A 15,692-nucleotide genomic window follows, 5' to 3' on the forward strand; every position below is an offset into this window, starting at 1 on the left:
CAGTGATAATGCTTGTTTCTAGGGAATAATAGGGAAGGTTTGGTTTCCAAAGCAACACTGTTAACTGCCCAAATTTAAGGACTTCTTGGTTCTCTTTTCTGGGCCTCAGAGACGATACAGGCTCTGAAGGCCTGGAAGCTAAGCTCTCCCTTGTCAGGCCTTTGTTTAATAGACAGGGCTCTTTGGTAGCTTCATTACATTCTCATGGAAGCATTTGCTGCTCCCTTCCAATTGTTGATCTACCTCAGTATCAAAGTCTTAATTAGATTGCTTCTGAGAGGAGGCACCTAGTTCACTCTGGATAAAGAGCCAGGCCTAATGATAGGAGGTCCCGGGTTCAAATGTGGCCTCAGACACTTTCTAGCAAGTCACTTAGCCCCCAATTGCCTAGCCCTTACCACTCTTTTGCCTCAGAACCAATACACAGTATTGATTGTAAGACTGAAAGTAAGGTTTAAAAAAAAAAAGATTGCTTCTGAGAAATTATTGATTGGATTGCTTCTGCTGTTATTAAATTGCAAACTTCCTAGAACTATAGCAGAGAAAATAAACACATCTGATGAAATGCCCATTTTGTCTTGTTCAGTTTTCTTTTTTCCTTTCTAGGTTCCCATAAATTGCCCATATTCAGTTCTGATTGACTCCTTAGAATGTAATATCCTGAGGTGAGGGAAGTGGGAGACGCTACTACTAGAGCATGGAATTGGCCTACTAGGGGTAAGTTAAGTGCCATTTCTTCTTCCCTAGTGTGGTTTTGCAAGATAAGTTTATGTAAACAAAACCTCACAATATGTTTTTTGGTTTGTTTTTTTTTGACTGGCACTTAACATAACCCATGTAGGCTAACTCTCTCAGAGCTCCTTTAATAACGTGGTTGCTTTCTGGTACTTTGACCAGAGGATGCCCATTGTCCTTTGGTTTTTTTCTCATGTACTAACCTGGAGTCTGACCCTACAGATTGAAGCATTCAGGATGTTATGCTAAGGTGGTTTGATAATATATTAACAGAGAATACTAATCCCTGTCCCAGTGCTCAACCCCAAAACAGTTATATTTCCAGCAACGACTACGATAGCTCTAAGGATTCAGCATATTATTATGCTATTAAAAATTGCTTTAAATTCTCAACAATGGCTTCTTGTGGAAGGCAGCATAGAAGTGAGCTTTTGGTTTCTTAATGCCAAAGAATCTATCATCCTTTCTTGTATAGTTGCCATATTCTACAATTGAAAGCCCAGGGGAATCAAATAAGATCATAATTGTTGTTAACCACTGCCCAGATTAATGCAAACCAAATGACTGATTATCATCTTACTAAAGTAAAAGCATAAGCCAATGCCCCAAATCTGTAGGGAAAAACAAAGAAATATCTGCCTTTGGTTTGCTTTCCCAATTTCCCTTTTCTCAGAAGTAGAATGATTTTCTATGGGCCAGAAACTAATCATGAATACTATCTTTGTTCCAAAAAAAATTCCCATTATGTTTCAAAGCTTAAGCACTATTTGTTTTAGAAAGAAAACTTTTGGAACCCCTCCCCACTCCCACTTCTGAATAGAACAAATACTTTGACTGATCATGTTTTGAAAGTTCATGAAAATTCATCATCTGTTATTTATATCTTATGTAGGTTGATACTAATTTATATTTGTGAAATAAAATTATATCTGCCTATCTTAGGCTTTCTTAAGCTAGTTATTCACAGTAAGGTTCCTTTTCAGAAACAGGCCAGGAAACAAAGTGCTAACTTAGTACCATATATGATGATTTCAGATGGTTTCAATGTTTGATGCTATTGGGAACACGAAGTGATAAAATCTACAGAAAACCTAAAAATTTCCTTCTAAATGTCATTTTTTTGTCTTTTCCTTAAAACAATATTGCCACAAAGGAAAAACACTATTTAATAAAAGTTTCCTTTTTCTTCATTTCATGGGCTTGCCAACATAGTAATTTAGCTTTATATTTCCTAATACTCTGTCCAATGGCATATACAGTGAGGCATTTAATCAACGTGGAATTAAGTCAATGGGAGTGCTAGAGAGCAGTGACATGACCAAACAATAAGTGGAGGAAGAAGAATTAGTCAATGAATAATCTACAGTGTTGACAGGATAATAGACAAGTGTTAGCCTGTTTTAACTACTTATTTCATTTGCTTTTATTCCCTTCTGACTGTTGATATTTAGTTTGGGTTGCCATTATGTCTTTTATTGCCTATTTGAAAATACAAAACATTCTGTCTTTTCTTTAAGCAGTAGACTGTTAATTGTACTTCATTAACCAGGTACAGTCAAGGATAATAGACATTCATAATGAAGGAGCACCATAATATTTCTATGAGTTGTAGTAAAGAAAGAATATGTTAAAGATAGTTTAAATATTAAGGGTATTTTGTTCCAAATCTTTGAAAATTGATAAGCCATATATGGCAGGCTTTTTCAAGCAGGTATTTAATTAATACTCTCCATATTGAATAACAAAGTTGAAGGTGTTTTCTTAGTTTAAGTAACTTAAATCTTTGCTCGATGGAACACTTGATACTTAATACAATAGAGACTTCTATTCATTAATGTGATCTAGGAATTTCTATTGTAGTTCTAAACTCTACTGGTCAAAAAGTTCTTTTCTCTGTATAAAAATTCATTTTCCATACCTTTTAAGAAAAAAATCCCCATTGCCTCAATATCTTCCAAAGAGCAAATCATCAGTCTTCCAATACAAAATTCTTCCTTGGAAAAAAAGATCCTTCCAAAATGTCAGGTCTCTGGAAATCATGGCTTGATCTAGTTTTCTTTTTTTTCTTTTTTTTTTTAAACCCTTACCTTCTGTCTTAGAGTCAATACTGTGTATTGGCTCCAAGGCAGAAGAGTGGTAAGGGTAGGCAATGGGGGTCAAGTGACTTGCCCAGGGTCACACAGCTGAGAAGTGTCTGAGGCCAGATTTGAACCTAGGACCTCCCATCTCTAGGCCTGGCTCTCCATCCACTGAGCTACCCAGCTGCCCCTTGATCTAGTTTTTCTTAAAATTTGAGAGCACTTTAGAAAAAATGTTTGTCTAACAAGCAAAATTTAGACCTTGTATGGGCAAAGTAAATTCTGTTCTTATGTTTTTTGTACCTAAGATATAATCTAGACCTGCTCTGAGCATTAAGCAGCTTTATTATTTTTTTTATCAAATAATATCTTTATTATTATTTTTATTCAAATGAATACAGTCTAATTCCATCTCATGGCAGCTTCCAAAATTGCATCATATTTTTTTGGCAGTTGGGGGAATTTAGGATTTATAAATAGTGAAATTTTCATCTAACCCAAACCACCAATAATTTCCCCAATACCAAGTATATGCCTTTGTAATTGATACAAGAAAGAATCTCTAACCTGGCATAGTTTCTTTTCTGTACAGCCAGTCTTGTCACTTTGTTTTTAAATATAATAGCACTTTATCATAGTTGTTTCTATCTGAAAACCATCACTGTCATCTTTAGTTTGACTTTATTTCTACTTCAAATTAAATTAAAAAGAGAATATGAGATTGCTCGATAGAGGAGTAAGAGGCCTGGATTTGGAATCAGAATGCTAGATCTCAAGTCTGTTACTGTAGTAACACAATTATCTTAGGCAATTCATTTTCTTGCTGGGCCTCAGTTTACTGTGTGAAGGGAATCCTCTCCCAGGATCATGCATCCCTCATCTCCTGGAGCTAGGTTACTTATGTCATCTAGTGCGGGTTATGTGACTTGAGTTTAATCCAGGCATGATTGAATTTGACCCAGAAGAGAGAAGGAGGTTAAAAAGTTAGAGACAAGGAATTACGCTCTCTATCTGATGACCAGGCAAGAAATGTGGCTTCGGGAGCCCATGTTGGGAGGACCCACATAGGGACTTAGATTAGGCTTAAATCTTATACTTCTGTCTCTTAGTCTTGACCTATCCAAGTAATTCTAATAAACTTTATAAAATTATAAGGATCCAAGTCCTAATTTTAATTCTTACATTACTCATTTACAGTACAAAGGGGTTGGACTAAGAGTTCTTGACCTGAGATCTATGGACTTATTTTAAAAATATATATATTTAATAACTATTTCAATTAAATTGCTTTCATTTTTTATTTTCTGCATTTAACAACATTATTCAGAGGAAAGGAGTACTAGTCTTTCCCCAGACTGTTAAAGTAGTATAAGATAGTGATGGGCAAACTACGGGCCTGCAGGCCATATACAGGTGCGGGCCAGATGCGGCCCCCTGAAATGTTCTATCTGGCTGCCTGACATTATTCCTAATCTGACGAATGCAATGAAAATTCCAAAGAGTTGCCTTAGAAACAGACTGACAGATGAGCATTTCCTTTCCTTTGGCCCCCTTTTTAAAAAGTTTGCACATCACTGGTCTAAGACATAAAAAAGGTGAAAGAAAGACTTCTGCATTTCATGATCTCTAATATCCGTTCTGACTTGGTAACTGGATTAATCTGTGATCAACCACACTTTTCTCTCCTAATTTATTTCTCTTAGCTACATATCCATTTCCTATTCCTTTCCCCTTACATTTGTCCTTATTTTCTCCTCATTTTTGTCCTTCCTTTCTTCTTAGTACCTGCCTTCATCCTTCCTGCTTAATAAACTAATCCCCTCAAAGTGGAGTACTCTGATGTTAAAATCTTTTAACAGCAGTACAGCAAATACTTATTACACCATACATCTGTCCCATCACCTATATGCCCAGCCTCAGATCCTCATATTTCTTCACCCCCCTACCCCCAAGTACAATCAATTGACCAGTTTCATCAATTCTACTTCACAGTATCTCTCACATCTATATCCCCTTCTTTCTTCAGACATGGCTACCATTGTGGTTCAGGACCTCATCACTTCTTGCTTGGATTATTGCAAGAGCTTCTTAATTGCTCTCCCTGCCTCAAGTCTCTCCCCATTCTTAAGCTATCCTCCATGGAGCTAAAAAATGTTATTTCTAAAGCACAACTCTATTTTTTTTCTTGTTTATAAGTATTTTACTTTTTTCCAATCACTTGTAAAAACAGTTTTTAACATTTGTTTTTAAATTTTTTGAGTTCTAAGTTCTCTCCCTCCTTCTTTCCCTGCCCTATTCCTTAAGAAGGCAAACAACTTGATATTTTTGTTGTTGTTGAATGAGTTATTTTTATTTAGAATATTTTAATATAGTTAACATGATTCATGATCCAGCCTGCCCCCTCCTAGAGCTGACAAGCAATTCCACTGGGTTATACATGTATCATTGTTCAAAACTTATTTCCATGTTATTCATATTTGCATTAGAATAATCTTTAAATGCCAAAACTATGTGACCAATCACATGTTTTTCCTCTGTGTTTATGTTCCCACAATTCTTTCTCTGGATGTAGATAGTGTTCTTTATCATAAATTCCTCTGGATTGTCCTGGGTCATTGCATTGGTGCTAGTAGAGAAGTCTATTACATTTGATTGTGCCATAATGTATCAGTCTCTGTGTACAATATTCTCCTGGTTCTGCTCCTTTTGCTCTGCATCAATTCCTGGCGGTCTTTCTAGTTCACATGGAATTCCTCCAGTTCATTATTCCTTTCAGGACAACAATATTCCAATCACCATATCACAATTTGTTCAGCCATTCTCCAATCAAGGGATACCCTCCTCATTTTCTAATTTTTTTGCCGCTACAAGGAGTGTAGCTATAAATATTTGTGCAAGTCTTTTTCCTTATTATCTCTTTGGGTTACAGACCCAGCAGTGGTATGGCTGGGTCAAAAGGTAGGCATTCTTTTAAAGTCCTTAGCGCATAGTTCCAAATTGCCCTGGGAATGGTTGGACCAATTCACAACTCCACTAGCAGTGTATCAGTGTCTAAACAACTTGATATTGATATGTGCAGTCATACAAAATATATTTCTAAATTAGTTGTGTTGTAAAAGAGACCAAAAAAAAAGTTTTAAAAAAGCATGCTATCTGTATTTAGACTTTTATCAGTTTTTTCTCTAGAGATAGAAAGCATTTTTTCATAAGTCCTTAAAGAATTGTGTTAGATTGTTATAGTGCTGAGAAGAGCTAAATCATTCACATTTGATCATACAATATTGCTGTTAACTATGTACAATGTTCTCCTAGTTCTGATCACTTCACTCTGCATCAGTTCACCTAGGTCTTTCCAGGTTTTTCTTATAGCACAATAATATACCACAACTTGTTCAGCCATCCCATCTGATGAACATCCCCTCAATTTCCAATTCATTGCCACTTCAAAAAGGAGATACTATTAATATGATACGTATATACATATATATCATTTTCCTTAAAAAAAATCTTTCCCCCAATTACATAAAAAAAAGTTTCCAACATTTTAAGAAGAATTTTAAATCTTAAGCGATCTAATATAATGTTTAGAAGAGCAATCATAAAATATTTTCCTATATTAATCCTTTTTTTTAAGGAAACTTGAACAAAAAAATTAAGGAGAAAAAAGTTTACTTTGGTCTGGATTCAGACTTTTCTCTAGAAGCAGATGGCATTTTTTATCATGAGTCCTATGGGATTGTTTCAAATCAGTGTATAGCTGAGAATAGCTTACGTTATTCACAGGTATTCATCATACACTGTTCCTGTCACTATGTGTACAATGTTCTGATGGTTCTGTTTACTTCACTCTGCTTCTGTTCATGTAAATCTTTCCAAGTTTTTCTTAGCTCCTTCTGCTTATATCTTATAGCACAATAGTATCTGTTACTATCATATACTTATTTAGCCATTCCCCAATTGATGAGTATCCCCATACTTTTCATTTCTTTGCCCCAACAAAAAGAGCCATTTTAAATATTTTTGTACATATAGGTCCTTTCTCTTGTTTTTTAAGCTCTTTGGGATACAAACCTAGTCATAGTATTGATAAATCAAAGGCCCTCCAGGAATAAGTCCAAATTGCTCTACAGGATGGTTGAATCAGTTCACAACTGGCCCAACAGTGTATTGGTATCTCAGTTTTCCAATATTCTATCCAAGTTTTGTCATTTTCTTTTTCTGCCCTGATAGCCAATCTGGTAGATGTGGGGAGGCATCTCAGAGTTTTTTAATTTGAATTTCTCTAATAGTGATTTAGAGTATTTTTGCTTTGCTATAAATAGCTTTAATTACTTTGAGAACTGCCTATTCATATCCTTTAACCACTTATTAGTTAGTGAATGACTTGTATTCTTACACATTTGGCTCATTTCTCTGTATTTGAGAAATTAGGCCTTTATTGGAGAGACTTATAAAAATTTTTCTCCCCATTATGATTATTGTGTATTACCTTCCATCCCATTTACCTCTATTTATGTTCTGACCACCATATTTGCCCTCTTTTCTATCAGCCCTATCCCCTTTTTCTTATCCCCCTCTCCTGTAGGGTAAAATAAATTTCTATATTCAAATGATTGTGTATGTTCTTCCCTCTCTGAGCCAATTCCTATTATGAGATTAAGATTCATGTACTCCCTTCCCCACCTTCACCATTTTCCTTTCTGATGTAAAATCTTTCATTCCTCTTTTATGTGTGATTTACTTCATTCTATTTTTCCTTTCCCCCTACTCCCAATGCATTACTCTTTCTTATGCCTTAATTTCATTTTTTAAGATATAATCCTATTATATCTTTGCCCTCTCTCTATGTATACTACCTCTAACTGTCCTAATTATGATAACATTCCTAGGAGTTATAAGAATCATCTTCCCCTATAGGTACATAAACAGTTTAACCTTACTGAATGTCTTGATTTTTCTTTCCTCATTTACTTTTTTATATGTCTTTTGAGTCTTGTATTTGAGTCAGATTTTCCATTCAACTCTAATCTTTTCATCAGAAATGTTTGAAAGTCCTCAATTTAAATGAATTCCTATTTTTTCCCTCCTGAAGGATTATGCTCAGGTTTGCTGGGTAAGTGAATCTTGGTTGAAGTCCTAGCTCCTTTGCCCTCTGGAATATAATATTCCAGGCATTCTATCTTGATTATGGCAACACAATTTTTGAATCATTTCTTTTTGGCTGCTTGCAATATTTTCTTCTTGACCTGGGAGTTCTGGAACTTGACTTTAATATTCCTGGAAATTATCTTTTTTGGATCTCTTTCAGTTGATTGGTAGATCCTTCCCATTTCTGTTTTACCTTCTTGTTCTAGAATATCAGGAGAGTTTTGCTTGATAATTTTTTTTTTTACCCTTACCTTCTGTCTTGGAATCAAACCTTTGAATTGGTTCTAAGGCAGAAGAGTGGTAGGGTTAGGCAATGGTATTTAAGTGGCTTGCCCAGGGTCACAGAGCTAGGAAATATCTGAGGCTAGATTTGAACCCAAGACTTCCCAGATCTGACTTTCAAATCCACTGGTCCACTCAGCTGCTTCCCCTTGAAAATTTCTTGAAAGATGATATCTAAATTTTTGTGTTAATCATAGCTTTTAGATAGTTCAATAATTCTTAGATTATCTTTCCAGGGGCAGTGGTTTTTCTAATGAGATATTTCACATTTTCTCTACTTTTTCCTTTCTCTTGACTTTGATTCTTTCTTGATGTCTTTTGGGGTCATTAGCTTCCACTTGCCCAATTCTTATTTTTTAAGGAATTTTCTTGAGTGAGCTTTTGTTCTTCCTTTTTCATTTGGCCAGTTCTACTTTTTAAAAAATCTTTTCCTCACTTCATTTTTTAATATCTTTTCCATTTGGCCTATTCTGCTTTTTAAGAAATTTTTCTTTTCAGTGCATTTTTGTGCCTCTTTTTACCAATTGCCCTATTTTGCTTTATAAGTATTTTCTTCAGTATTTTCTGTGTCTCCTTTACCAAGCTGTTGACTCTTTTTTTCATGATTTTCCTATATCTCTCATTTCTTTTCCCAACTTCTCTTCTACCTCTCTGACTCCTAAGATACTTTTGAGGTTCTCCATTAATGATTTTTAGACTTGGGAGCAATTCCTTTTTTTGGGGGGGGGGAGACTTTGGATGCAGCAGTTTTGACTTTGTAGTCTTCTGAGCTTGTGTTTTGGTCTTCTCTGTCACCAAAATAACTTTCTGTGTTAAGTTTCTTTTTCTTTTTGTTTGCTCATTTTCCAACCTTTTTCTTTTAACTTAAAAAAACTGTTAAGATTGGGCTCTGTGACTGTAGTAAAGAGAATACTGTTCCAAGCTTCAGGTTCTTTGTATGGCCATCTTCAGAACTAGCTCTAGGAATCTACAAGCTTTTAGTTCTTCCAAGGTGGTATGATGTAAGGAGAGGTTTGTTTAATACTCTCCTGACCTGTGCTCCTGTTTGTGATTAACTGCAAACACTCTCTTCCACCTTGGAACTGTGACCAGGGTCCCTTGATCCCCTGTGACCACAAGTGCTGGTATCTGCTAGTGCTCCTTTTCTCTCTGAGACCATGACCCAGGACTGTGACCTGGATCTATATATGGACAATGTGACAAGAGTCTTGCACCCAGAGGCAACAGAGGGATCCCTATAATCTTGTTTTAAACAATTGCCTGACCCCCTTACTAGTTTTGTGGCTGAGAGCTTGGGAAGCCTTTGCCATTTATTCAGCAACTCCCCAGGCCTATTGCAGTAGGGCCTGCCTTGGTGTGTCACTTTGTGCTCCACTTCTAACCTGGGACAATAGATCTTTTGTGCCAGACTTCTAAGTTATTTTGGGCTGGAAAACTTTTTCATTTTTGGGAGGGATTACTACAATTTGTTTCAAGGGATTACATCATAGATTTTTGGAGGATAATTTACTAGAGAACAGGTAGGTCTATATATCTTCTCTACTATCTTGGTTTCATCCCCACCCCCACAAAAGCAAAAATTTTGACCATGTCACTCTTCTGTTAAAACTCTATAGATCAGGGGGCAGCTGGGTAGCTCAGTGGAGTGAGAGTCAGGCCTAGAGACAGGAGGTCCTGGGTTCAAACCCGGCCTCAGCCACTTCCCAGCTGTGTGACCCTGGGCAAGTCACTTGACCCCCATTGCCCACCCTTACCAATCTTCCACCTATGAGACAATACACCGAAGTACAAGGGTTTAAAAAAAAAAAAAACTCTATAGATCTTAAGATCAAATATAAACTCTCCAGTTTGCCATTTAATGGCCTTCATAAACTTGGTCCAATCTACTTTTCCAGGCTTAGTCTATGTTACTCTCCTTCATATTCCCTACAGCCCAGCCAGACTGGCTTTACCTCATACATTATATTCCATTTTTTATCTCTGTGCCTTTGGCTGTCTGAAATGCATTCTCTTCTTACTTCTGCCCCTTAACTGATGGGGTTGTTGGGTGGTGAGGGAAATGTTTAGTGGATAGTTAGCAAGCAGTATGGATTAGCTAAGACTAGGTACTTAGGTAAAATAAATGAACGGACAAATGAGTGAATGAATAAAAGAAAAAAAGTATTTGTCTTTATTATATGCTTGGTACTATGCTAAGCACTGAGTATACTGTTAGAATAGTGAGACTGACCCTGCCCTCAGAGTGTTACACTTTCTCCTCATATACCTCTTTGAAAATAGTGGCCATGGCAGAGCAGTTGAAGTGTTCCAAAATAACAAATTAATCTGTAAGTCCTCAGTTAATATGGGCAACACTCTTTCCAGAAACAATGGCATTATGTTAGCTATTGATTTGAGTGAGCAGTGGATTGAATGGGGTAATAGGAAATCTAGCTAGAAAGTTAGAGTGGGAATCAGCCTTTAGCTTCATACTAAAGAGTTTACCCCAATCACTATAGGCAATCACTTTTTGTTTATTTTTAAAGTAGAATGATGTGATCACAGTTGTGCATTAGAAGATTAATCTGTCAGTATTGTTGTGAGGGTTATTTAGCAATTAATTTAGTAATAGTGTTGGACCTAGCAGGAAGGGCTGGAGGATTCCAAGATGGAATGAAGGAGCAGGAAGTGGGGTTTGTGCTCTGAGAGAGACTCCATTAGTGGTTGGGACATAACTATTGCTAACCCTGGGAGATCTCAGAGTTAGGGAAAAACTGCATCCAGATTCCCTGGGATCCAGAGAGGTGAAGGCTTTCAGCAAGTGGACAATAGACCTGCAGAGCAGCACCAAGTGGGGAAGTGATTTGTGATCTGGTGGACAGAATTGCAAACTCACTCTCCCTACCTGGGTACCTTGGATCACCTAGTGGAGTTGGCTCTTGGCATCCTGTGACCATCCTTGGATTATCATGAGACCCCAATTAAAAGCCACCCTCAGGCCCTTTAGCTGAGCTGACCAAACCTGGCTAGAACCAGGTTTGAAGGATCTTTCCCTGTGACTTCAGTACTGTTTCCTTTGGGCCCTGCCTAGCTTAGGTCAGTAGGATAGTGTAGTTAAGTCCTTCCCTGCCCCCTGTGGTTTGTCCTTAGGTTTTAAGTACAGAATTCCTTATTCCCATGCTTCATTATTATTTCCCTCAATTAAACTGTATAAACTTTTACCTTTTCCTGCTGGTTCCATAGACCCAGGCCTAGGGTGGCTGAGTGACTGTTGGGCCAACTGCCATTCCTGTGTCAGTTAAAAGCTTGGCAGTAAACCCTGGTCTCCCTATCCTGGTTGGTCCTGTCTCTCCTTCAACCCTGTGTAAACCCACAAACCATTTAGGTTACATTTTAATAATAATAATAACATCCCTGGTGCCCCACCATTACAGTATTGTATAAGATAAATGGAACATTTTGTCTATCTTGAAGCTTTTTTACACTTTTAAAGGCTTTGGTACATTGGAACACTCTCCAGCACGCTGAATGCTGTCATAGTTTTGTGAGTGATAGGTTAATCAGAGATTGTTTCCTGTTCTTATTAACTGTGAAGTTTTAAATATCTCCCAGGAATTATAATCATTTTCTCAAGATGATTAGATGGCCAGAGTTCTAGCACATCTTTGGAATTTATTTTTAAATGGCTTTACTTCATTTTGTGTTTGTATTCCCCTCACTTTAAATTGGGTTACTTATTAGAAAATGTCCAGTTTTTTCAAGCACTGAAAACTGTTGCATTTCATCTCTCCTTTGTGAAATTGTTATTGGGGGCAAGGATAGATATGGCCATTGATTTCACAACTAAAATGGAATAGTTCCTCAAGCAAACACTTGAGGAAGCAAAAAACAAACCTTACACCATTATTCTCAGATAAGATATATTGTCACATTTTGGCACAATTCTCAGGGGCATAGGCCCTCTGCTTGTAGTGTTTTCCTATAGAACTGATTTTCCCAGGCCCAAAAAGGAACAGACTTATCTTTACCTCTCTAACCTAGCCCTTGAAGTAACCATTAGACAGCAAATTGGCAAAACCAAGAAAGCTAAAAAGAGACTGCCACTTTCATTAGATTTAGCTTAAAGAAAATAAGAGGTTTAGGAGGATAAGTCAAATCATCAAGCATTTAGGAATCTCTTAATGTGTGCTAGGCCTTGAGACTGGGGCTAGACCCTAGGTATCATTATCATAACTGGCATTTATTGTTGTTCAGTCATTTTTCAATCATGTACAACTCTTTGTGATCCCATTTTCTTTGGAAGGAAACTGAAGTTGTTTGCCATTTCCTCCTCCAGCTCATATTACAGATGAGGAAACTGAGGCAAGTAAGTTTCCATGTCTTGCAGGGATCACACAACTAGTATCTCAGAGGAAATTTGAATTCAGATGAGTCATCTTGACTCCTGACATTCTATCCACTTCTTCCTAACTTCCCACAAGCATTTATATAGTGCTTTACATATGCTAACTCATTTGACCCTTACAACCACGCTATGAGGTAAGAACTATTATCATTCTCACTTTATTGATGAAGGAAATTCAGACACATTAGAGGTTAAATGATTTTCCCAGCTTTCACATCTAACCTAACGTGTTTCAGTTAAGATTCAAACTTATCCTCACTTCATATCCTTTCCTAACTGCCTTAACAATACAAATATAGTCAAAAAGAAAATAATCCCTGCCCTCAAGGAGTTTACTTTCTAATGCTTGGCACTAGCACACAGTATATATTTAATAGATACTTTTCGACTTGACAATGAGAGAAGACCAAATATAACAGGAATTGAAAAAGTGTGGGGGAATGGGAGAAGGACAGGGTACCTATGCAGGGAATTTATAGAGGATGTCAGAGAATCCAAAGTATGAAGAAGAATGTTCTTGACTAGCCTGGGTACTGCCTCAAAATGAAGGTTCCAAGAAGAACTTACCAATCAGAGTTTAAAAATCTAATAATATAAAATATACAAAGGTATATTAGACATTTAGGACTGAAAAAAAAGGCTGCTTAACTTAATTCAGAGGACTGTATCCATGAGTTTCACCCCCTGGTGTGAACTGTTGTGCAGATTGCCCCCTAATCCCAGTGAGTTCAGCATATAGGGGTTGTGTGAATAAATCACTACAAGCCATTCCCACTCTGAGACACTGCTCAAAGCCAGGCCAGTATTTTAAAAAAATATTTTTCAAATATATTATAAAAAAGATGTGGTCTTGCTCTCAGGAATCTTCCATCCCACCTAAGGAGCTGCCCTTACAGTCATCAAGAATATCACCTATTGGTCTCTTTGACTTTATTTACTATGACTAAACCCAACTTGGCCAAATGCCTGTGGCCCAGGAAAGAAAAACTTTTCTTGATTGTCAGTACCCTGAGCTAGAGGACATCCCTACTACAAACCAGACCCTCCCTACAAACCCTCTCAATTGATTCAGATGACCCAGCAGGGTCTTGGCCTCTGCTACCTCAGTGTAGAAGGAGCATGAGTAGTTTGTTATCAGAGCCAGTACTCTGAAACTGGCACATATAAACCCAGCCTCCCTTCTGTGATACCATCACACTTCTTGGACTTGAAGAGTTTGAAAGAGGGCATGCATAGCAGATAGGAAAAAAAATGGGATGAGTTAGGAACTAAAGCAATTTCCAGGCCTTCCTTTATCTTTAAGAAACAGTCCAGGTTTTGACTAGTACTACCCCCTAAAGGCACGCTGAGCCCCTAGACCAGTGTTAGCAAACACTTTCGAGATTGTGTGCCCAAACTACAACTTCAAGTTGCCTGTGAGTCCCCTGCATTACCCCATACAGAGGAGGGAGGAAGTGCTCTCACTGGGTAGTTGGACAGGGGTAGGGCATGCAAAAAATGTTGAGTGCTGTGGAGAGGGGAACAGAGCAGCCCCCTCCATGCCACCCTGGCACACGTACCATGCCTTTGCCAACACTAGGCCCTAGATCTGGCTTTGTCCTAGTAGAGTAGAAATTCAACTAGAGGTACTTTGTAATTTCTGCAGTAATGCAAATTATGTAGTTTGAAAATTTCCCAAAAATGGAGAGTGGTTTTATGTTGGAGGCACTAGTATTAAGGTTGAAAATGTTTTCTAGATTGTCTAAAAATTCATTGTCGACAGTAGACACTGAGGAACATTCAGGCTGTTTTGTTCAAACAGGGCAATGTATTGGTGCTACAGTTAGGATAATTGACTAATTGAAGAAGATGCTCATGGAGTCTTGTTAAGGATCCTATGCTAACTGGGCAAAAAAAAAAAATAGTAAATAAAAGCATTCTGTCCTTTGTCCCTCTGCCTCTAGCCTTTTTATCTGAATTACTGAGCTAAATATATTACAACTTCTGGTATAGTAGGACTTAGAATTAGAGGATATTCCTTTAAATCCTAGCTTTGTTATTTCATATCTATGTGACCTTGGGTAAGTCTTCTACTTTGTGAGCCTCCAGTTCTTATATATAAAATGAGGGCATTGGCTTCTAGTTCAAAATCCTTTGACCTTAGGAATATAAAAATTAGCATTAAAAAAGACTCCCTACTAACTGAGCCTTTTCAAAATTATATATTCAGAATTTCAGCGAAAAAAGATTTAAAGATAAATTTTGTCAAAGAAGGCAATCATTAAAAGCATTACTAGCTCTAGTGATCTGTAGAAACTGGGTAGGATTAGATGGCCAGTTGAAGGGAGCCTAGTAGAAATCAGATCATGGACCTGTGATAGTCAGGAACCTTTCATTTGGTTTTCATCCTCAATAAGCCATGAGCATATTGGTCTTGGGAACATGACTGTTTCTTATAAGAGAAGGTAAAAATAAACAAAATAGCAAGGGCAATTATTTATATAAGTGGGTGGGACTCATGTAAACCTTCTAAAGCAGCAGACCTTTTTCCCCATCTGCTACGATTTTTGTAATGTCCAAGTCTTGAAAAATCAGCATTTACGGGACTTTTTTCTACCCTTGATTCCAGGTACTAAATGAAGCAGTGGGTGCCTTGATGTATCACACTATCACTTTAACGCGAGAAGATCTGGAGAAATTCAAAGCTCTTCGAATAATTGTCCGAATTGGCAGTGGTTTTGATAACATCGACATCAAGTCTGCTGGGGATTTAGGTAGGAGTCTTATAGTAAGCTGTTTGAACTTTTATAGTTTTAAAATATGTACATGGGAGTTTTTCCATACTTGAGCCGACCACATTCCCTGCATGGTATCCACAGTGCTATCAGTATCAAAAAACTTGTTCATTTTGAAAAACAAAACTTGTCTATTTTTATTATATAGTTCCTTTTGCCTCCAGCTAAACTTCAATATAGCTCTCCCTCCAGAGAGTAAAATGGATATATCAATCATTGAAGATCTATTATGGCAGCACGGGGTGTAAACTCAAAATGGAAAACTGAGCAAATAAATATTAGGCCCATGGT

At 37.2% G+C, this 15,692-nt stretch overlaps 1 protein-coding gene across 4 annotated transcripts in view; it reads left to right on the forward strand.

The window, feature by feature from the left end:
* CTBP1 (C-terminal binding protein 1) overlaps positions 1-15,692 on the forward strand; it is a 317,979-nt gene that overhangs the window by 267,625 nt on the left and 34,662 nt on the right. For all 4 annotated transcript variants that reach the window (XM_044682241.1, XM_044682244.1, XM_044682242.1 and 1 more), the window contains one exon: positions 15,236-15,380. In XM_044682241.1, coding sequence (XP_044538176.1) covers positions 15,236-15,380 — 145 coding nt within the window. The remainder of the gene's footprint in view (positions 1-15,235; positions 15,381-15,692) is intronic.

The sequence above is a fragment of the Gracilinanus agilis genome, chromosome 6, assembly GCF_016433145.1.
Source record: "Gracilinanus agilis isolate LMUSP501 chromosome 6, AgileGrace, whole genome shotgun sequence".
NCBI classification, from domain to species: domain Eukaryota; kingdom Metazoa; phylum Chordata; class Mammalia; order Didelphimorphia; family Didelphidae; genus Gracilinanus; species Gracilinanus agilis.